Raw genomic sequence first — 23,888 nt, 5'->3', positions numbered from 1 at the left:
AGGATTTACCTGTCAGTCACAAAGCTTACTTAGACACTTTGGGTCAGTTGCAACCTTTCAGCCTGACCTAGCTCACAGGGTTGCTGTGAGGAAGAGATGGGAAGAAGGGAGACTTGATCTTTGTAAGGCAGATGAGTTTGATAAAATCCTGAAAGCAAAAGTTTACCAAAGGCCTCTACCTTACATACATGGGCTGAAGTATAATTTGAACCAGTCTCACACACCCCAGCCACTGATACAGCACTACTTTTCATGTAAAATACAACCAGATATTTGTCAAGGTGTTTTTCAGATTAGCTAACTAGCAAAGCAAGCCAAGTTAAAAAGAAACTCAAAACTGAGGCAAAGGTTGCCAAAACATGTAGAGAGATATGGCAGCATCAAAGCAAGGTTTATGTCCTTTACTGTCCAAGAATTGGGCTCCCTTGCTGCAACTTCCTCAATCATTCAAGAGACAGAGAGAGCTGCACTGTTCCAAGATTTATGGACTTAGTAAGATAAGATGCAACTCTGTTCAGGACTGCACTGTGGAGGACTCGGCTTAAATGCATGGTACGCCTTTCACATTCTCTATCATACAATCCACAGTGAGTAAAAAGAAACAGACCTGGCATGCCAATTTCCCCTGCCTTTTAAATCAAAGCCAATATTTTAGATACTGGGAGGAAATATCAACATGCAGCTGGGTTGAATCAGTATTAATGACATTTATCCAGCTGGTGCTGAATAGAAATCGGGGGAGGGGGGGTTGGGAGGGGAAGAAGATAAATATTGATTGTTATATTATCATTGGCTCTTGTCTGTGAAGACTGCATCAAACTGTTTTATATCCATATGATTCTTTTAATAGTAAAAATTAGTGCAAATTCAGAGAGCATAATAAAGTTGTGTTTGTTTCCTATACCGTTTTATCAATGTCTACCTTTCAAGCTAAAAACAAGTACACAAAGACATCACAATTCATCCCATCCTTCTTATAAACTTCTCGGTGCAGCTTGCTGAGGTCCAAATGAAAGCGTTAGACCCTAATCGAAGATCCACTGAATTCCTTTCTTTAGTGTGGGTGATTCACAAAAAAGCCCATCAACCAAACTGAGACCATCCAAGTGAAATATCTGACTGTTAATTTAATAGGAAACAATAACTTTTTTTGCAATGGCTAATTAGTGCACAGTACTGTAGAGAGGAATGTAAAAATTCCCTAGGGTTAAGAGTAAAAAATATAGATATATATATATACAGCTCTATTTAACACTTTTTAAATTACATTGAAACAGAATGTGCTTGGTGGATTTCTAACAAGACTCCTCCATACAAAGTTTTGCAAATCAACCATTTCTCAGCATCCTATCACTCTTACAAGTTCCTTTCTCCACAAACCAGCCCACCTCCCATGCAATGCTATGAAATTAATGGGGGCCAAATAGGTTTCCCGTTAACGCTTTAAAAGAGCAAAGTGTCTTAAAGCACAAACAACGTCAAATCAGTTCAACCTCTCATTTCTGTAGTACAAACAACATCATCGGTTCAGCCTTGAATTTCTGTGGCTGATCTGGAAACCTTCAAGGATTTGTTTTCAGAAGAATACTTTGGTTAACAGCAATTCAGTTTTAACATTATAAAAGAAATAAAAGACCGTTCTTTTTTTTTACCATCATCCCTAGAGATGCATTTCCTTGGCATGTTGTAGTAATCCATGTCTTAACTGGACGTACGCTGCAGCAATTCAGGGAAGAGTTTTGACCTGTACTGAGATTTTAATAACTAGGTATCAACTAGGATAGGTTCCCATCTCTGACTTATCAAAATGAAAAGAAGAAACTGCCTTTTATTCCTTACGGGTTTCAGTCATCTGCAGCCACTTGAAGTACCACAGTGTTGTTCAAAGGAAGAGGGGAGAGTCATCTCCCTCTCTCTCTCTCTTTTTTTGCTTCTTGGTCAGGAGAGCAGCTTGGGAATTTATTTTCTGCTGAGTGCTACACAGTCTTCACAAGCAGTAGGTCAAACAGCATCGTAGCAAATGAAGTGCTACCAGGTTTCATTACAATGCAGAAATTGCTTTGCCCTGCACAGGTCCTGCAGATTTCAGGTCAGCAGTAACCTGTGAGAGCACACGAGCCAGATCAGTTTCTCTGAGGGACCCTCTGATCTCAGATAGGCAAGAAATGGCTACATCTTATGATCTCTCTTCAACTCCAGTGAATTCGAGACAGCGATCTCAGAAGAGAAGAATCCTCCAGGGGAAAGAAAAAAAAGAGAACTTATAACCAGTAAGTAACTCTACTGTTTGACTGAGTGGGAACAGGAGGAAAAAAGGCACATGATAGCAAATCCTAACAATTATAATCCAACCAGTGATTCAATGAGTCAACAGCTTCAGCCTTTGGAGCCAGCTGACCAGCAGTGAAGGTTCTGTGGAGGACGATTTTGTGGAGGTGCTCACCGGTGGCCTTTTGGCCCCTTCTTCCTGAAAAGGAATAGTTGCGCTGTTATGAAGATCTGCGTTGACAAAATATCTGCTCCCCCTGATGTAGTCTGCACCTCTCACTAGCTGCCTTTCAGCCAGAGGCCGGGAAAAACGATGTTGTGATGGAGAACTTTCCTCAATAATGGGAGGGATCCTTTCGTTGCTGAAGTACCGACAAAGGACGTTTTCACCTACAACAGAACAACACCCATCAAACTTCAGCGTTACGTAGTCCCATGGAGGCTGAAACAGGACATGTGGTGAGCAGCTTCTAAAGGTAAAGATTTCATCATTTAATTCGCTTTCTTTTTGGCTTTAACCTGAACTGGGTAACACAACAGATACTTCTGGTATCCCTGCAATAAACACTATACAGCCACATTTTGCCCTATGCTTTTGCTACTGGGGTTGTGCCTTCAAGGCCATATGATACCTCACACACCAGCACAGACACAGACATGGGACCACTTCCTCCCCTATGTCCCTCAAAGGAGCCTTAGCTCCTGCTCACAAAATCTGCTGAAGATCCCTGGCCCCAGAGAGGAAAAGATGGCCTCAACCGGAGTCAGAGCCTGGTGGAACAACCTCCCATGTGAGATCAGGGCCCTGTGGGCCTATGGTTGAGGCCCCCAGAACACCAAAGGTACTGGCCTCCTGACATCCATTCAGTAACATACTGATAGCCCAGCGCATAACACTGAATGCCGCCAAAACATTTTGCTGGCACTTTATCCCCCTCCCCCTCCCTGTCACCTCTGAAGAAGGCATTAAACTCCTAAGCCAATACACATTATCACCAGGAATGTAAATTAGAATAGAGAATTTTATAATTGTAATAATCTTAAGAATTTTTTAACAACAACAAACGGCTTTTATGATTGTGACTGTTTGGTATATATTGTAAACCATCCTGAGCCCATGAGGGAAGGACAGTATAGACATTCAATCATCATCGTCAACAACAACAATAATAAAAGCAATCCCCGGTTCTGGGTCTCTTTCCTGGGTGGTGGGAGGACAGCTGGGTTGGGGAATTTTGACATAGGGAATGGAGGAAGAGCTCTATTGGGCCAGACTACTGAAGTGCCTAACCAGGTGCATATTCTGTCCCCCAAAGTGGCTAACCACACATTCCTGGAAAGCCCCCAAAACAACATTTTGTTGTTTAAACCCCAACCCTCAGCAATTCAGAGGTACGTGCATAGAGTCATCATGGTTAATAGCCACAAATGGGTCTATGGATTTATTCAGTAAGTGCCATTTTATCCCACCCCTCCTCCCGGGAGTTCAGGGCAGCATAAGTTGGTCTCTCCTTCTGCCCTTGACTCCCACAACAACCCTGTGCATTTAGTTAGGTTGGAAGGAAAGTGACTGGGCCAAGGTCACCCAACTAGAGTCATGGCAAACTGGGGATTTGGATTGGAAGCAGGCTCTCCCCGATCTTAGTCTAGGGCTTTAACTACTGCACCATGCTACCTGTATGAATTTGTTAAATCCCCTTTAAAGCAGTCTAAGCTAGTGGCCCTTTCGTGGATGCTTAACTTTCCCCTCCATATGCTTCTCCTCTTATGAAGCTATAGACTTGGTCACCCCTCACAGACAATATCTGAAATCCTCATAGGGAAAGGTATTTTTATTGGGGGGGGGGGGGGCTGCAGCACAAAATAGCAGGCAAAGATTAAGCTCACTAAATTGAGAGCCAGCTTGCTGTAGTGGTTAAGAGCAGCAGCTTCACTCTAATCTAGAGCAGTGGTCCCCAACCTTTTTATCACCAGGGACCGGTCAACATTTGAGAATTTTATTGAGGCCCGGGGGGGGGGGGTAGTCTTTTGCCGAGGGACGTCACCGCCGCCTGAGCCCCTGCTCCCCTTATTTTCCCGCCACCCGTTGGGGGGCGCTGCCAGCAGCAGCTGTGCAGTGTCATGCTGAGGGGGAGCCTCAGCCATGGCAGCTCCTGGAGAGCACCAAAGGTGAGCAGGCAGCAGAGTGGCAGGGCAGCTCCCGAGGCAGCAGCCAGGATGGAGGATGAGGAGGAGCCACAGCCCGGTACTGACTGATCCACGGACCAGTACCGGTCCCTGGACCGGGGGTTGGGGACCACTAATCTAGAGAACCGGGTTTGATTCCCCACTCCTCCTCCACATGCAGCCAGCTAGATCACCTTGGGATAGTTACAGTTCTCTCTCAGCTCCACCTTCCTCACAGAGTGTCTCTTATGGGGAGAGGGAGGGAAGGCAGCTGCTTTGAGACTCCTTTTGGTAGTATAAAAGCGGGGTACAAAAAAAGCCAGTTCTTCTTCCCCTAGAAATAGCAACCATTGGGCAGTTAATCTACATTATAACCTTGATTGTGAGTATTAAGCCTACTTTGTTCTGTAATACCACGGTAAGTGTTACAGTTATTTGCTAGTGCTAGGCCCCTCAGACCTGGCATTAGGGGTCATGACCACCCATTTATGCCATACTTCGGTGTCCTGTGGGTGTTTTTCATGGCCGCTGGTGCAGCATAAATTATAACTGCTGCTGTAGTACAAGGAATGGGACGGTCCAGCAAATGAATAAGGATCAGTGTGAACAGAACTGTTTAGTCAGTGTTTCATAAAGGCTATGAAATTAATCTCCATCCCAAGGCAGCATTGCACATTACATTCTGAAAGAGCAGTGCGTCTTCTCCTTGTCTGTCAAGACACGCACTGCGCAATAAAAGTGGCTGGCTCACAACCCTACCTATCTGCAGTGTTCTGGAAGCCATTCATGGGCTTTTGCACAGACTTTATCCCATGTGCTTCAGGACTGGTAGGAAGGGCCAGGGCTTCACTGGTGTGGCAGCATCTTGATCAAATTGCTCCCTAGGTAAGATTATGTTTCAGGCTAGCGTCTCAAAGTTTCCACTCACCACTTTATAAAATAATAGCTCCTAATATATTTATGCCCTTGAACAGAAAGACATATAGTTTTAAAGAAGAAGAAGAGTTGGTTCTTACATGCCAATTTCCCTACCCAAAGGAGGCTCAAAGCGGCTTACAGTCGCCTTCCCATTCCTCTCCCCACAACAGACACCCTGTGGGGTGGGTGAGGCTGAGAGAGCCCTGATATCACTGCCCGGTCAGAACAGTTTTATCAGTGCCGTGGCGAGCCCAAGGTCACCCAGCTGGTTGCATGTGGGAGAGTGCAGAATCGAACGTGGCATGCCAGATTAGAAGTCCGCACTCCTAACCACTACACCAAACTGGCTCTGTGGTAGTGACACTGTAGGTCAGAAGAAAATGGGAGAAAAACACAAGCTTTGGCCTGGACTCATTTCTCAGTCCAAAATAAAGGCCTACATATGAGTTCTCCACAATACATTGAAGAACAATTTGGTGTCCAAGCTTTCTACCCACTTCTGAGCCCAATAAGACAATGTCATATTAAGAAAAGCATAATATTTGGAAAACTTTCGGCAGGTCATCTTAAGATGAATTGACACAGTCTGATCCCTGCAGAAATTGCAGCTGCCTGTTTACATGAGTCGAGGGCAGGCCAAAGCTGTGGGTTTCAACAAACAGGAGCCCGATCTCCACATCCTAAGTAGGTTCTAAGAACATGCAGGTCTGGGTCTGGTCAAAGGCCATCAAGGAAGACATTCGCCATCTTGAATCCCTTGATGGAACAAACGAATGAGAAAATAAAATATCAACCCCTGACAATTTAGTGGCAAAAGCTAGCTGTACTCTCATTGCAAACCCTGTGCTGGAGCCAGGTACATGGCTTTAGCTCTCTCGCCGTGATCAGGAATCCACATCAGGTAGTGTGTTGTCAAACTGGAACATGTTGCACCCATGCCTTACCTTTTCTCCCCATTGCTCGGGGCTTGGAGAAAGGCTCTGCAACTCCCAGCCAGTTCCCATCAGCAGGCATAGACAGCGGGCGGGGCTTTCCTGAGGAAAAGAATGCAGTGCTACTACTGAGGGTGGAACACTGAGTGAATGATAATTACCTCAGCTTCCCAATAGTAGAATTGTGAGAACAGTTAAAAGTAACCATTAGAGAGCACCTAATTATTCCAACATTTGTGATACCTTAAAGCAGCCTTTTTCAACGTTTTGACTGTGGAAGAAACCCTGAAATATATTTTAAGGCTTCAACGGCCCCCGGAAGTGATGCCAGCTGGCCATGCCTCCCTGCCCTACCCCTGAAAGTGAGAAAAGCAGAACCTTTCCAAGGCAATTGGTACAATAAATTTTATATGTCAATAATTTTTTAAGGACCAACCAAAACGGTTTCTAGATATACTCCGTTTTCACAATTTATCTTCAGTGGTTGATTCCTTATACTCTTATCAAACAATTTTTATATATATAGATAGACCACCGGCTCTGTAAAGTATTGTGGGGAATGTCAGTCAAAAATCATGGAATGACTGTGGAATGTTTATGTTTTGAACCTTTCTTTCTTTTTTCGAAAACTACACACATCCTTCGCCCTCCTTTTGCTCCCTCCCCACAGCTTTACTACTGCTACTGTCTCATGGAGACCAGAAAGAAGGGCAGGAACTGAGAGGACAACCTGAACCCCCCCATATCACATTTCAACCAACTCCCCCTTTGAGTCTTACACCTATGGCCTACCCATTGAGCCCCTGGGGGGGGGAGGTGGCCAGTTCCCTAGCTTGTGTCCAAGTCCATTAAAGCAGGAGGGGAAAGGCCACGGACCCCCTCTGGAGCTCCCTGGTTCGGAATCCCTGCCTTAAAGACTAATCAAATTTTACTTCAGCATAAGCTGTCGTGGGTAAGATCCAACTTCAATAGAAGTTGCCGAAGAAATGGGCTTATGCTGGAATGAACATCATTAGGATTTAAGGTGCTATTAGACTCCAGTATATCTTGTGATAAAGGTAAAGGTATCCCCTGTGCAAGCACCGAGTCATGTCTGACCCTTGGGGTGACGCCCTCCAGCGTTTTCATGGCAGACTCAATACGGGGTGATTTGCCAATGCCTTCCCCAGTCATTACCGTTTACCCCCCAGCAAGCTGGGTACTCATTTTGCCGACCTCGGAAGGATGGAAGGCTGAGTCGACCTTGAGCCAGCTGCTGGGATCGAACTCCCAGCCTCATGGGCAGAGCTTTCAGACGGCTGCCTTACCACTCTGCGCCACAAGAGGCTCTTATGATAGAGGCTCTTATGATCTTGTGATAGGGAACCCCATAAGTCATGGTCCCAAAGAGCACTGCCGATAAATCAGATGGGATAAACCCAAGTAGTGCTAGTACTACATGAGCAAGAACGAGGACACATGAATTACATCAATTTTAAAAGTAAATGAATTACAAAGCATACAGACCACTTTCTATTTTTAGTTGTTTTCATTAGATGTTTCATCGTGCCACTTCTAACATCTAAACTAGCCAACTGTTTTTGTTCATTTTTAAAGCTACAAATAATTAACAAGTGATGACTCAACAAGCTTTCACTTTGACAAATTGCAACAGGCGGTTTCAAACTTCCTTTCTTAGTTTGCCAAATTCTACTTTTTTCTTTAAAAGAGTTTTTTTTAAAGCTTTGAAGAACAAGAACAGAGAAAGCAGCAGAGATTTACTCACCATAAGATGGAGTTTTTTCTCGCATCTTTGCAGGCAGAATATTTGCTTCTATGGGACGAGTCAAAGGATCTGAATCGGTAAGGGTAAACCTTCGCCTCCTGCATTCCTGATCCAAGAAAGAATTGGGAGATTCTGCACCTTTGGAACCAGGTAGGGGCAGCTTTGGTTTATTGCCTCCTCCATAAACGAAGCTCCCCTTCTCATCCCTGGAAAGATATTTGATTAGATTAGGATTGCAAATATAAAGGTACTGAAATGATTCACTCTCAGAACCCTTCCTTTCTCTAGGGGCCTGGTACTTCTCTGCTTCCATCAAGGTGAAGCAAGAAGCAGAAGATGTGTAAAGGCATTTGTCAGCACTGCAATTCCACAAAAGTACAGAACAAGTACAAAATCTATAGAAGTCATCTGAAAACTAGCTTTCTTCTAAAAGGGTATTCTAGCCATTCTGCAACAGCATACTTCCCATCTCCCTGCTCTGCCCCCAAAAGTTGCAGCCTCAAACACCTGAGGGGGCAGCTGAGTAAGATTTTGGCGATCAGGAGGTGAACTACTTCCACATCACACCTTTTCTCCTCCCAATGATTAGCAGCAATCCAATAAAGCAGGGGTAGTCAACCTGTGGTCCTCCAATTGGTCCTCCAATTGTAGTCCATGGACATCTGGAGGACCACAGGTTGACTACCCCTGCAATAAAGCATGAAAGACACTGGATAGCTCCAAATTGATCATGAAAGACAGTTCTGCAAATTGTGGTCTATTTGAATCATGTGAACATTCTTTCAAACCTGGCCTTTCTTGGTGCCAGACTGAATTTTCTGTGGCATCTAATGAGAAGAGGGTGTGTGTGTTAAGTACTGAATACAGACGGCCTTCATTAAACACACAGATGCACAGTAAGCACACTTATTCCACCCCTTCTCTTTTTGCCTATTGTCAACCTAAGTTATTAAGTTATTGACAACTACCACAAAGAAATGTGAATCTGTTACGAGAGTTTGGGAACCACCAAATGGAGTAGGGCTGATTGAGCAATGGGAAGAGAAGGAGACAAGCAGCTTTAAATGTACAAGACATGGTCTGCTTTACCCAATCATTGCAAGGACAGGTAGGGACTGGCAAGACCCATGGTGGAGAATCCCATTTGCCCCTGCTTAGCTCACTTGTCCTTCTCTCTTTGAGCTCCCGTTCCTCTCCCACCCCTGGTGGGACTTGTGAGAAACTTATGGAGGAAAGGAAATATTGCACATCCTCCCCCCACCCTACTCTGCCTTCCTGCTCCCTCCCTGTAGTTCTCCCCAACCACCCTCCTCCTCCCGCAATGGCTTTCCTATCCTTCTTGTCCTCCATATAAATCTGGCCAACCTCCTACGAGCTCTCCTGCTGCCTGCCACTCCACTCCAAAGGAGGCAACAGCAGGGGCAGGAGTCCCCCACTCTCTAATTTCCCTGCCTACATGCAGTGCAGCTACCACTGTCACCACCTATTTGTCTCACACGGGGCAGTAGCTCCCACTCCTCTTCCATCTCTGTGGTGGGCTGATGGAGGCACACTCCTCCCCCTCTATTATTTCCTAACTTCAAAGATTTTCTTACAAACTTTGTTGTCTTCCCAGATCACTAGAAAGATTTCACGTTCTAGTGAAGAAAGATTTTAATATCTGCCAATAGGTCCATGTTGAGAATTAAATATGAAAGAGGATGCCTAGGTGAGGATTGAAGTAGAAAAAAACAACAACCAGAGTTGTCTATATTCTTCTTCCTTTTAACAAATGGCATGACACAACAGGCAGGGGAGCGGGGATCTAGATGGGGACCAAAAGTGGAAAAGTGGTTCTGATTAAAATAAAAGATAGTTTTCATGCAATTCAAAGTATGGGAATCATCTCCTATGGATTTTAACTATGCACATTATCTTGGCAAAAAGGGTGTGCATAAACCTCCCATTATCTTCTAGGGTCCTGGTTTGTTTGGCTATATTAATTACAAAGAACTTGGGGTAGAAGAAGAAGACTTGATTCTTATATGCCGCTTTTCTCTACCCAAAGAAGGCTCAAAGCGGCTTACAGTGGCCTTCCCTTTCCTCTCCCCACAACAGACAGCCTGTGGGGTGGGTGAGGCTGAGAGCGCTCTGATATCACTGCTTGATCAGAACAGCTTTATCAGGGCTGTGGTGAGCCCAAGGTCACCCAGCTGGCTGCATGTGGGAGAGCACAGAATCAAACCCGGCTCGCCAGATTAGAAGTCCGCGTTCCTAACCACTACACCAAACTGAAGATGGGGGGACGTGAAACAAGGCATTTTAAATCATCATTAGATTGACTGATTGATTTAGATTTATAAGCTGCCGCTTTTGAGCCCATCATCTTGGGGAAGCATACAACATGGAACTTATTGTTTCAAAATGCTAGTCTGGCCTTCTCTTCTTGCTTTCAAACATGTTGACCAGCCTTGCATCCACATGTGCATTCTCAGCATTTTAAAAGCAGGGTTTCTTTTTCTGCCACACAGCAAGTTCTAAACTAGTAAGAACAAAGAACCTCAAGTGTCATTACTTTGTCCATGGCCCATGCACAACTATTTTCCCCAAGAAGCCATAGCAATGCTAAATACTTAGTGGCTCCGTTATTTAGCCAAAAGAAAAATCTGTCCAGTCTCAGGCTAATTTGTAGAGTTCTGCAATGCAGCCAGTACTGAGCAGTTTGAAAAGTATCACATATAGCATGCAAGTATTGGCATACCGGGGCGCATAAGGAACAGCTGGTGGTGGAGGTATATAAAGATCCAAAATGGCTGGCTTCTCCTTCTTCAAGGAAGTTTCTATGGTGCTTTCAGGTGACTGGGTTGTAGTTGGGGGAGGGCTGGTCTGCAAGTGAAATAAATAAAAAATTATCTTGGAAATAATATACCTTCTACTTGAGCAAAACATTTTCCATCTCTCCCCTAGCCTCCTAGACAGGAATATTTTTATGGTATTATTCAGCAGTAACCAGTTGTTATCTTGACCCTCTTTCCTTCTCTCCAGAGGTAGGGATAGGGGGGGGGGAGTTGGAGAGTTGGAGGTGTTCTGCCATGTTGTCTGTTTTATTGTGATTTTTGTTGTCTGTTTTAATGGGGGTTTTTTTAGATATCTGTAACCCGCCACAAGCCTATCTCAGGAGTAGTGGGAAATAAATTAGAGGATGGTGATGATGATGATGATGATGATGATGATGATGATGATGATAAAAAGGTATGAATTGGGCTCTCAGAAGCAGCATTTCAAGGGCCATTTTGGGCTGCAGTAGGACTGGGAACACAAGGAAGCTCTCCTTCAACAGACCGAAGTCCACCCATCCATGGATGTTTTAGGCAAGACCCATCTCACTATGTCTGGGATCATCTGCCATTGATTTTTTTTTAATTCAGAGACTTCTCTGGACATCTCTTTTAGATGTAAACATATTGTTATTCTGTAATCATCACTTCCAGTTAGAAGAAGAGTTTATTCTTATATGCCACTTTTCTCTACCCGAAGGAGTCGCAAAGCGGCTTACATTTGCCTTCCCTTTTCTCTCCCCACAACAGACATCCTGTGAGGTGGGTGAGGCTGAGAGAGCCCTGATATCACTGCTTGGTCAGAACAGTTTTATCAGTGCTGTGGTGAGCCCAAGGTCACACGGCTGGTTGCATGTGGGGGAGCGCAGAATCGAACCCGGCATGCCAGATTAGAAGTCCACACTCCTAACCGCTACACTGAGCTGGTTCTTGTTAATAAAAGGACAAGCATTCTCACCTAATCAAACATACATAATGAAAAGAAAAAACGACACTAACACCTGTTTGTATCTGGTTGCAGAGTAGTGCCTCAATAATACAAAGGGAGAAAATTTATACATATACCGTATTTGCTGGCATATAAGACTACTTTTCCCCCCTGAAAAACATGGCTCCAAGTGGGGGGGGGTCATCCTATACGCCGGGGTGCACTTCAGTTGGGATAGACATAGCTGCCCATAGTGGCCTTCCGATGCCCGCCCACCTCATTCTATATTCCATCCAGTATTGCGCAGTATCCAGAGCGGCCGCGGCGGGTCATCAGCATGGCTGAGGTGAGCATCAGCAGCGAGACAGGGGTACCAGCCTTTTCGGCGTGACCGGCCCATTCTGCTCGGTGGGAAGCAGCGGCGCTCTGGCCCACCCCTTGTCTACACAGAGCTCGCACATGCGCACTTGCACACTAGTGCCGGTCACAGGGATATGCAGGGGCGGGCCGGAGGCGCTGCGGTCACGCTGAGGCTGTACAATGGTGACAAACTCTATATTTTGAGTGGAAATGTTGGGGGATCGTCTTATACGCCCAGTTGACTTATACGCCGGCAAATACGGGTAGTTGCAGTTATATGCGATCAAATCAATTGAAGGTGTTAAACTGCACTTCCTCTCCATCTCAAAATTATCTCATTTCTTTCCCTCCCCCTACATCCTCTGCACGTTGCAATATACTCAGTTCTGCTCCTGCAAAAAGCTGCCAAGCAGAGGTCACCATCAGCTACACTGCAAACACCACCATGGATAATGCTGCTCTGATTCACAAATATAATCTATCACTATTGTTAGTTTCACAACCCAGGAAGTATTTACTGTTTCTTTCCAGAATGCTCAGGTCACAAACTCATCAGAAATTCATCCCAAATGACCTCACTAGGGTATCTGTTTGGATCAACAATGCAGGATTAACGCAAACGAGTATTTTGTTCCTTCTCATTCTTTTGATATAGCTAAAGTGGAGATTATTCTCCAAGCAATTGCCAAAAATATTTTAAATTAAAATGTGCTGTTAATGTAAAATTATCTGCAACTTAAAGAGATAAAGTCAACTGTGTGCTTCTTTTTTTGCATGATCAGTTGGCTCAGAGACATTGTATGGTCAATTTATACTTAATGGGTCCTGGATCATTTTTAAATGAGAGTGAAAGAAAAGCTTTAAACATATTGGTACCAGGGCATTCAAGTTTGTTTGTTTGTTTATTTATTTATATTTTTATACCACCCTTCCCTACAGCTCTGGCTGGTTTACATAAAACATTTTTGAACATTCACAGAGAACGCTATCAAAATCAATATAACAGTATAACAATAACAACAACACATCAACTGGAACAATTAGAACGGCACTTCAACAATAACTTGACAATCCCTCAGTAGGTTCGGTCCCTCAGTCTGGGGGGCACCGGTAGGTGTTATGGCTCAGTCAGCCCCACCAAATGCCTGGTGGAAGAATTCCTTTTTGCAGGCCCTGCGGAATTGTGGAAGTTCCGGCAGGGCCCTGATCTCTTCGGGGAGCTCATTCCACCAGGTGGGGGCCAGGACTGAAAAGGCCCTGGCCCTTGTTGAGGTCTGACGTGCCTCTTTAGGGCCAGGGATCCGTAGCCAGTTGGAGGTGGCGGAGCGTAGAGCTCTTCTGGGGGTATAGGCAGGGAGGCGGTCTCTCAGATACACTGGGCCCACACCCGCGTATGGCCTTAAAGGTGATTACCAAAACCTTAAGCTTAATCCGGAATTCAACTGGGAGCCAACTGAGTTCTTGGAGTACCGGCCGGATATGAGATCTCCATGACGTCTTAGTCAGAATCCTGGCCGTGGCGTTCTGCACAAGTTGTAGTTTCTGGATCAAGGATAAGGGTAGGCCTGCGTAGAGCGAGTTGCAGAAGTCCAGTCTGGAGGTGAACATCACATTGATCACTCTGGTTCCAGGTAGGGCGCTAGTAGTTTGGCTTGGCGGAGGTGGTAAAATGCCAGCCGTGCTACCTTCGTGACTTAGGCTTCCATTGTAAGGGAAGCATCCAGGATCACGACCAGGTTCCTGGCGGAGTGAGTTGCTAGGAGCTGCACACAGTCCAGGGTGGGCAGCTGCGCTTTCTCCCATGGTCCCTTCCTACCCAAACACAGGACCTCCGTCTTTGCAGGATTGAGCTTCAGACGACTCTGCTTGATCCATTTTGTCACAGCTTCCAGGGATCTGGCTAAAGATTCTGGGGGGGGGGGGAGTCAGGGCAGTCATCCATCAGGAGGAAAGTCTACCCCACAAAAAGTAGAAATAAAGAAATAAAAGTAGAAAGACTACCCCACAAAAAGTAGAAATAAAGGAGTATAATTAGGGGGTACATTTCTGCATAATTATATGTTACCTGTACAAGTGGTGGTTTCCATCTTAGGTTTTTAAGGGGAGCAGGAGTAAAATTAAAAGAGCCGGTATGACGTTTCTTTAGTAGTAAAGTAACTCCAGAAGGGTTCTCCCGCAGTTTCTTCACAAGGTTCTTCAGTTGCCAGCCCACCTTCAAAGGAGTAAGAAAAGGATGTGTGGGTGAATTGGCTCTTTTCGCCACACCCCATCCCTGTGGAAATAACAGACCCCTGCAGTCAAAACAAAACATCTCCCTTGTTTTGTATATCTTGACATGGTCTTTTCCCAGCTACTCTCATCCTGGCAAGCGGACAAGGGGGCACAGAAACTACTTTTGCTGCCCACTCATAGCACTGCCATGGGAAAGAATGAGGGGTGGATGGTAGTGGAAGATGACCCACTTGCTGACCATCGTTGTCAATTCAGTAAGCATATTCTTCTCTGATGCTAACCTCATTTCCCCCCTGCTGTACTGTAAGAAGGAAGCCACTAACAACATCCCCTTCATTTCCTCCCTTCCTGTTCCTTCCTCTTCTTTCCCCAAGCCCAGACAGGCCCAGTGAGGCAGAGGCTTGGCTGTAGCATTTAATGGGAAAGGAGGTGGGAGATGTACTTTGTGGAGGCAACGAGGTAGACATGATCAATGGTAGTGGTGGATCTAGATCTGAACAGACAGACAGGACACTTCTGCATACATTTGCAAGTGTCATGTCTGGTGAGGCCCTGTTACTACCGTAGCTGACAGATTCCTCTCAAAGCTGCAGAAGTAAGCTCTGGGATTGGGACAGTGCAAAAGGAAGAAGAGTCCTTTCTTCCAGTACCACAACTTCCAACACGAACATAAATTTGTCCTGCTCTAAGAAATCCACCATATTTCCCACAAACACTTATTTTTGAGCAGTAATTCGGACCTCATGTTCTGAGACGCACAAACAGCTGAAACATTTCCATCAAGAAAAATACATGCTTAATGGCCAAACTTTTGTCAAGGACGTTGCTGTCTTCACAGCTATTTCTGTGAAGAACACATGAAAGGCTCCCAGTGTTCTAAGTGACATTCCTTGTTTTTTTACTTGGAGGCCCATCACAGGTGAAAACAACAGATCTGCCTTGTGAACTACTGGCAGCCTGAAATCTACTTAACCCAAAAATAAGGATCAGCAAAAGCCGCCTATACTTACCACAGTCTGGCAATTCACCTGAATCACTTCGTCGCCAGCATGAATTTTCTGTGACCTATCAGCCGGAGACTATATAAAACAAAACAGAAGCATTCGTTTTTCACACACTTTCCCACTGCTTTTTTCTTTTTTTTAATTCCCCCTCCCCAAAACAATGCTAATGTTGACAAAAAGGCTACATAAACAACAACAGTATGCCATCTGAGTGAGAGCTTCAGCTGTCAGGGCTGGACAGCACAACTATTGTTCAAATAACTAACAAAAGTCTTGCCTTTACATAGGAGGAAGAGAAGGAGAAGAAGAGAAGTAGCATGGCTTAAGTGGTTACAGAATAACTACTCACAATATTAACATTTACTATCAAGGCGTTTCTACTGTTATTCACATCTTGTTTTATTTTGTTTCACTGCAGTAAGCTTATGTCAGATTTTTGTAAGAATTCACAAACCCTGAAGTTCACATCTTCTTTATTGCTCATTCATCTATTAAAAGCTGCAGATTTAACCATACATGCGTAATATATTTGTTTAAGCCATCTGCCTATTTTGAAGCCAGAGGAACATACCACCTGTTCACTTGTGTATTGAAAGACTAAAGGTGTTAAAAACTTCATAGATTTTGCAACTAGATGAGACACTTGGGTACATGTTAGCAAGCAGCAGTTAAAGACAGCTAAATATTTACATTGTCCTATGATCTATTCAGCATAGAACACACGACAGCAGCCATTGCGTAAAACATCTCTGCTACTATAATGCATAAAGAAGTGCAATGACACACCAGTGTTATGTGTCAAAAAAGTGGCCGGGGGGGGGGAGGGGGGAAGCACACATACTAAGCTAATTCCGCAGGGCCTGCAAAAAGGAGCTCTTCCACCAGGCATTTGGTTGAGACCAGGCATAACCAACAGCGACTGAAGGGCCCCTGCTACCCCCCTCCCTCCCAGAAATCCACCTGAGCGCTCTGGACCTCTTGCGCTGTTGCACTGTTGCATTGTTTGTACTATTATATTGTTATATGTTATACTGTTACAGAAATCGTTATTAATATTACTGTATGGTTATTAATATAGATTGTTTCATGTATTGTTCCCATGTTCTATGTAAACCGCCCTGAGCCTCCAGGGAGGGTGGTATATAAATAAAATAAAATAAAATAAAATAAAATAAAATAAAATAAAATAAAATAAAATAAAATAAAATAAAATAAAATAAAATAAAATAAAATAAAATAAAATAAAATAAAATAAAATAAAATAAAATAAAATAAAATAAAATGAATAAATGTGACTCATACTACTGAACCAAGTGCCTCATTTCCCCTCTTCCCTTATTTGGAGCAAAGGAAGGCAGGATAATCCCCTTGAGCTACCTGTAAACTGGAAACCTGCTAAGGAAAGCTACTCTCACTGAACATCAGCTGACGGGTCTCACACATTCTCCTCAGACTGAGTCAGAATTGTGAAACAAGAACTACGCCTATAGAATCTTTGTCAACTGGAGTTCTTGGGAAAGGGAGGGAAGATCCTGAGGAAGATAGGAAATCTCCAGCCATAATGAACAACTCATTTCCTCAGCATGGAAATACCTATTCATCAAATAGCCCAGTAGATCATACCTTGGGCTCTGCAGTTATGGATGTGTAGCTATAAATATATTTTGCACATACCAATGAATCTCTTTCAGGATTGGGAATCTGCTTCTAAAAGCTCACCCTCCCCCCTCAACTACAACTAAAAAATTTAAAAGTATGCATCGCAAGCAACTGGAAAAAAGACTGGAAAGTTGTGTTCAGGTCATTGCATTCCCACAAAAAGCAGGAAATTACAAGTCGTTAAACTCAACCTGGAAATCCTGTCACTTGACTGAGCATCAGACACGTAGCATTCTTCTTGAGCAGCTACAACTGCCAACAATAGGCTATGATTTATATTTACTAACTAATGGACAAAAAGCAAAGGATGAGCGGTCCCAAGGAATACAATATCAGTTCTCTACATTGTCACTAAGAATGCTGACCACCAGCTACCAGTAGCTCCTCTGCAGGTTCCCTTAAAGTGGACGCTGTCTTGTTTAGATGCCAGAACACTCAGAGATAAAGATTCAGATGTTTAGACCTGCACATTATGAAAAATGAAGAGGACTTGCCCTCTCCTCAGAGAAATATCCACAGATCCAACACTGCGCCACTTAGCATAGTTAGGAAACTCTGACACTTGGGGAAAGCAGATCCAAACAAATGAATACAAAATTTAATCTGCTCATGAATCAGCAAACTGAGGCAACTCCTAGGAGGAGCTGCTGAGTCAGAATTTAAATGCCTTTTCAAAACTGAATTAGACTCATCAAGGAAAGGGAGTGTAATTCTACCGAGAACAATCTTCCTTGCTCACCAGTTTATGTGTCCTGCTCATTTTATTCTGACAGTGCTGGATATGGAATCGTTTTCACTTTTGAATAAATCTTGCGCTCAGCTGTGTGCTGCAAAATAGTTGCTGCTGACTAGCAAGACATGCAGGATGCAAATGTTTTAATAAGTGCATGAATGCTAGAACTTCTGGCCTCTCCTGGAATGTTCCCTTCCCCTGCTGCCTTTCCCAGCTGACCGTAGCATTTGATGGAACATGTGATGAAGTGAGCTAGCTTAGCGATTCCCAGCCAGAAGCCCAAGGACCCCTAGAGGGCTGTGCAAGGCGTAATAATCCATCCAACTTGGGCAGGTTCCCGTCTTCCCCCACCTGTCTCTTCCCCCCTGCTGGCCTCCCCATTTGAGTGAGGCCAGCTGCTCTGACTCAAGAAAGCTTCTGCTAAAATAAAACTGTGTCACTTGTTAAGATGCCACTACACTTCTCATTTAGTTTGCCACCTAGATTAGTAATCACTACATCATCAGCTGTGGAAAAGATCTGCCAGTCAACATGTGCACAGAAATCTCGACACATATTCCAGAGATGAAGTTCCCCTTCTTCGAAACCAAGTGCTATTATTAAGGCCTGGGTGGTAGAAGAAGCAGTCAGGGATCCTTTGACCATGCCTGTATCCAGTACTATTTAGAATTCAGAAGGAACACTTTGTATTGCATTTTAATTATTAGTTGTGCTAGATTCTAATATCAGGGTGCTCTTTTTGGAACCAAGTGACCACTCAAAAGCAGGATTAAAAATACAATGAATCCACCAGCTGTTCTCTCAAGGGCTAAAAGCTCATTGGGCATTCAAGCACATTCCCATAAATACAGATTAAAAGCTAATTATTTGGGATGGGCACAAACGAGTCAATGAAATGAAATTTGACCCAAACTTGAGCTGGTTTGGAGTTTGCGAACCCATGATCAAGAAGGTGTCTTCCCTGAACATTTACCAGTCTTGTGGCTGATTCAATTTAATAATACAGTCATTGACCAGCAAATTTCCAACATGCAGATATAAAAACACATTCAACATTTGTTCACAATGCTGAGCTGTGTGGGTTCTATACAACTAAGCATTAAATCTGATAAAACATAAATTAGAAAGTATACAATCTAATCAGCTATAGGACAGGAAGGCCTGGAGGATCATTGTCCATGGGGTTGCGATGGGTCGGACACGACTTCGCACCTAACAACAACAAATCAACTATACAAATGAAGAAATGTCTATCAAACAGTGTAGTAAACATAAATATAAAATAGAATCCTAACTATAAAAGTGACATCATTGTTGGCAATTACTCAGTATTAAAAGTGATTTGCATTTACAGATCACTATATTACAAAAGTTTGCTACAATGCATGAGACTCTGTTGTGCCTGTTATCCAGAAGATATTTCAATAAAAGACTCTGCGTGATGGAAGAAGCTTTCTAGGGGCTGAAAGTGCATGAGGAGGGGCTTGTGGCCAGTTCAGTTCAGCTGTTCAGGGCCAGCCATTTAACACTTTGGTTTTGCTCCCCCTCTGCAAAGGAGGTGAGCAGTGAAACCAATGAGTTAAATGTGGACCCAGTCAGCTTTTATATTTAAACTAGAAAAAAAAGCCCATTTCTAAAAATGGGCAGAATGCGGGCATAGAGCGAGGCCCCCGTACCTGGGAGTTTGTTGGGTAGCTGGTGGGGACAGGCGGGTAAACGGCGCGACATGGAAGTGGGGTGGTGCGGGTGACGGGGAAGGGAAGCACGCATGCTCGGGAGTTCGGTGCATGCGTGCTGCAGCTGGGGGCGGGGGGCGGGGCGTAGGGCTGAGCCACCAGACATGCACGTGAGTCCGCGCATGCCTGGTTTATTTGTGTGGCGTGCCGGCCAGCGCGCAGGCTGCACCAGCTGGCGGTGTCGCTGGCAGGCACAAGGGAAGAGAGGGACAGGGAGCAGGAGGCCCGGAAGAAGGTGAGCGAGGAGCAGGGAGCAGGGAGCGGCCAGGGGAAGGGTCTGTTGGTGTGGGGGTTGGAAGGGCGGGGACAGGGGCTGGGGCAGAGGCGGCGGATGGTTGTCGGGGCATTGTGGCGGATCGGGAAGGGGTCTGGGGAGGGTTTGGGGGGTTAGCGGGCGGCGGGTGGGTGGCGGAGTGTGTGGCTGGGTGGGTTGTTTTGTCTCGGGAAGCGGCGGCGGGTCGGGCAGGGGTCTGGGGAGGGTTGGAGGGCGGCAGGTGGGTGCCGGAGTGTGTTGGTGGGTGGGTTTTTGTGTGTCGGGAAGCGGCGGCGGGTCAGGAAGGGGTCTGAGGAAGGTGTGGGTGGGTTAGCGGGTGGCGGCTGGGCGCGGCAGTGTGTGTGTGGGGAGGTCTTTGTGTCGTCGGCAGTCGCAGCGGGGCGGGAAGGGGGCTGGGGATGGAGGACAGGGTAGTAGGACTTACCCGTTAGCGTGGTGTTGGGGGGTGGCGGGAAAGGAGCAGGGACGACACGGTGTCCCTGCTCCTTTCCCAAGGGCGATGGGAAGGAGTCCCCTGGCGGGCTCTGTCCGTGGCAAGCGGCCGGCCGCTTGGCCCAAGAGTGGCACTCATAGGGGCGAATCACGGACAGAGCCCGCCCTAACTCCTCCCCAATAGCCCTTAGGGCTTTATTTAATCCGCTCTGCAGGAGCGTTTAAAGATGGCTGTGAGCCATTAAACCTCTGAGTTTTGCTCCCTCCTCTTCAAAGCGGGGGGATTTGAAACCTATGGCTGACAGCCATTTAACCCTTCCTATTTAATCCTCCCCCCACTTTCTTCTGGCCCTAATGAGCCAGGGCTGGAAGAAAAATGTAAAGAAAATCTCTTCCAAGGTAGCCTCCACCTCCTTTCTCCCACAGGGGGAACTGAACTACTAGACTGGATTGGTTCAGTTGGCTCTTTTGGGTCATTTTGGTTTGGAGGCTCTGCTTTGGGGAAGGAGTGCCCATCCCTACTAATTATGTTAGCAAAGGCAGCTACACCAGTATTTCCAAACTATACAAACATGAATCTTTCATAATTTCTTTGCACTCTCTACCCTTCAACCAGACTTCCATTCTCTGGAATCTGCAAAACAGTATAATAAATAGGCACATGTACCTCCTGTAGACAGAATAAATAATATACCTTGTACATATACACATTAGTGTTTTTCCAATGTATGTAGATGCAGACGTAATTAATAAAAGACTAATCAATTTAAAAAAAAACATTAATTCATTGTAATTTTTGGCCACTATGCATTTTCTCAACCAGCAGATAATAATAGTGCAATTATCATCATGCATCGGGGAGGGGTCCATACATTTTTGTTTACATTAAAAGGAGTCCATCATACTTGAAACCACTGAAACTACATTGGAAATCACTGTTCTAGATCCTAAAATCTTAGGCTACAATAAAATTGTCAGTCTTGAAGGGTGCAATAGGATTGCTAGCTTCACCTGAAGCATCAGTTCTTCTGATCATTTTTCACAGTCATCCACTCAGCTTGCCCTTCTCCATTTTCATGAAGCTTTGCAATTAAAAGACTGGTTTCTGTTATCTTGCAAAATTCCTTTGTCCCAGGAAGTACATAGAATTTTTAGACTAAACATCCTGCTGCTGCTTTTATAAGGACAGAGCATATTATGAGAGTACATATTTGCTTAGCCAGCATTTACTAGACAAATCCATAAGCTCTTTGCTCAACCATACTTCTGGTAATTCAGGTCACTCCAAATCTTGGTTGGATTTTGAAACAGTTTTGTCTATTTGCATGGAGCAAAATGAACTAGTAGGCTGATAATAAACAGGCAGACACAGACAGACGAGAACACTCTTAATTACTGCCGTCAAGGATAAGTTAATAGCATTGCAAAACTGATATAAATACAATATGGCTTCAGAATCTGCTTTTACTCTAATTAGTGCCTTGAGTTCTCTGTTATATAAAACAGCTTTTGATCATTCTGTTTTGAAGAAGACATTAAAAAGAAACTTACATTTTCAGTTGTACCAGTGACGACATGTAATCCATCATATGTTGATTTTATGTACATTCCCTAAGGTAGAAACGTTGAAGAAAAAAAGCACACTGTAATTACAGCTTACTCACAATTACACCAAGACTGTGTACAGATTTCTAAATAGCAACTTTTCCTTTCATAAATACCACAGCACCAAGCCCAGTCGAGCACTGAGAGCTTGAATGGGGAGAAGCCTCACTCTTCTGAAGGAAAAAGCCCATTATTTCCTATTCTGTTTCCTAAATTACAGCTGCACAATTTAGACTTATGTAATGCAAGTGAGTAGTAAAATTGCCTGCACCAGCTCACAAGCAGCTTATAACCCAGACAATCAGAAGCTGCTAATGGCCGAGAAGCAGAGGGGGACCTTGTTAAAGACTTAATAGGATATTTACTAGGTGTTATTTATTCATGGACTACTGTACAGAGGTGAGAGTTAAAGGCATAGCCCATCACTTTGACTTATCAGAAACGCTTACCTAAAAAAGTGGAGTATAATATACATCATCTTCAGAGCTTTGGAGTTGGATATTATCTAGATCTAGATCTATATAGCTATATCTATATAGCTTTACCTTTGTGGGGGCATCAAGTCATATCTTACTTATGGTAACCCTATAGAGTTTTCAAGGCAAAAGACATGCAGAGGTGCTTTGCTATTGCCTGCCTCTGACCCTGATATTCCAAATACCAGCCAAGTCAATTCCTAGTTTGAGGTCTGATAAGATTAGGCTATCTTTGGCTCTCCACTCAGGGCCATCCAGATATATTTCATTATGCAGGCTTTCAGCTGTGACCATCCATGCTTTGAGAACATGGTTAGGTGAGTAAGGCAGAACAAGCTGAAGCCGGACAAGACTGATGTTCTGGATCTACTTCTCTCAGATACAAGCACTTGGATTTTGCAGAGTCAAGAGTTTGGGGGTACTCATAGATCCAGCCTTGTGCCCAGAGAACTTTCTATCAGCTTTATCTGGTTCACCAATTCTCTCATTTCCTAGGCTTGGATGACCAAGGTCATGGTTGGCTTAATGTAACATGGTCCACAGTGGGCTCCCTTTGAAGACAACTTAGAAACTGCAGCTGGTCCAGAATGTGGCAATTAGAATAGCACAGTTAGGGCATAAACCAGAGTCCGGACTTTTCCTGTTGCGTGCTTTGTCTGTTTCCCATTGTCTGTTTGCCAGCGCTTCTAATGGAGTATGAGCAGCAGGCATTTTTGGGAGGGGGATATTTGGAATTGCTTAATTTTATTTGGTTTTAATTTTAAATGTTTCAATTGTTACTTGTAAGCCATCTTGAGCCAAGAAAAAAGGTATTGTATAAATATTTCAATAAAACAAATGTTATGAAAAGCTTCAGCTGCTATTTCTATACATTAAGGCAGTGGTCCCCAACTCCCAGACCGCGGCCCGAAGGCCTTGGCGCCGAGCCGCGGCTCCCTCTTCCCGCCCCCCCCCCCCGCAGCGAGAAGCTCGCCAGGCCTCAAGCAAATCGGCCGCCGAAGCAGCTGATTAGCTTGTGGCCTGGCAAGCTTCTTGCTTCGGGAGGGAGGGGGGAAGAGAAGGTTGCCGGGCCGCAAGCTAATTGGCCACTTTGGCGACCGATTTCATCGCGGCCCAGAGGGGTGGGGAGAGGGAGCCGTGGCCGCCGGCATGCCAGCGGCGCAAACGCACATGCGCGGACTTGCCGTGCATGCGTGCTTGCGCCTGGCGGGGGCACAAAAACGCATGCGCTGCAAGTCCGAGCATGCGCATTTGCGCTTGGGCTGCCACGCGTGCGTGTGGCCATGGGTCGCACTCTCCCCCCACCCCGGCACAGCGGTCCGCGGCTGCCAAAAGGTTGCGGATCGCTGCATTAAGAGACAAAACAATTTTCTCCAAATCTGTTGGGAAGCCTACAGGCAACTGCACTTTAGAGATAACTTGGGGGGGGGATGACAAAGCAAATGTTGTGGATAGCCTGGATGAGAAGTGAAGATGGCTTTACAGGGATTTGGAGGGGGTCCTTTACACAGCTACCGTATTTGCCGGCATATAAGACGACTGGGCGTATAAGACGACCCCCCAACATTTCCACTCAAAATATAG

General features: G+C 44.8%; 1 protein-coding gene across 4 annotated transcripts in view; it reads right to left on the bottom strand.

The window, feature by feature from the left end:
• Nucleotides 1–1,107: 1,107 nt before the first annotated feature.
• The window catches only part of CNKSR3 (CNKSR family member 3), an 88,506-nt gene continuing 65,725 nt past the window's right edge, over nucleotides 1,108–23,888 (bottom strand). For 3 of the 4 annotated variants that reach the window (XM_077349119.1, XM_077349102.1, XM_077349130.1), the window contains exons 7-13: nucleotides 21,775–21,834; nucleotides 15,396–15,464; nucleotides 14,219–14,365; nucleotides 10,790–10,914; nucleotides 8,050–8,255; nucleotides 6,297–6,386; nucleotides 1,108–2,658 (exon numbers count right to left, since the gene is read on the bottom strand). In XM_077349119.1, the coding sequence (XP_077205234.1) occupies nucleotides 2,360–2,658; nucleotides 6,297–6,386; nucleotides 8,050–8,255; nucleotides 10,790–10,914; nucleotides 14,219–14,365; nucleotides 15,396–15,464; nucleotides 21,775–21,834 (996 nt within the window). In that variant the 3' untranslated portion in view covers nucleotides 1,108–2,359. The remainder of the gene's footprint in view (nucleotides 2,659–6,296; nucleotides 6,387–8,049; nucleotides 8,256–10,789; nucleotides 10,915–14,218; nucleotides 14,366–15,395; nucleotides 15,465–21,774; nucleotides 21,835–23,888) is intronic. The other variant, XM_077349112.1, reaches the window with a different exon arrangement.

This window comes from Paroedura picta, chromosome 1, assembly GCF_049243985.1.
Source record: "Paroedura picta isolate Pp20150507F chromosome 1, Ppicta_v3.0, whole genome shotgun sequence".
Taxonomy (NCBI): domain Eukaryota; kingdom Metazoa; phylum Chordata; class Lepidosauria; order Squamata; family Gekkonidae; genus Paroedura; species Paroedura picta.
Note: the sequence above shows the minus strand (reverse complement) of the source record. Positions and strands in the feature narration are given on the sequence as shown.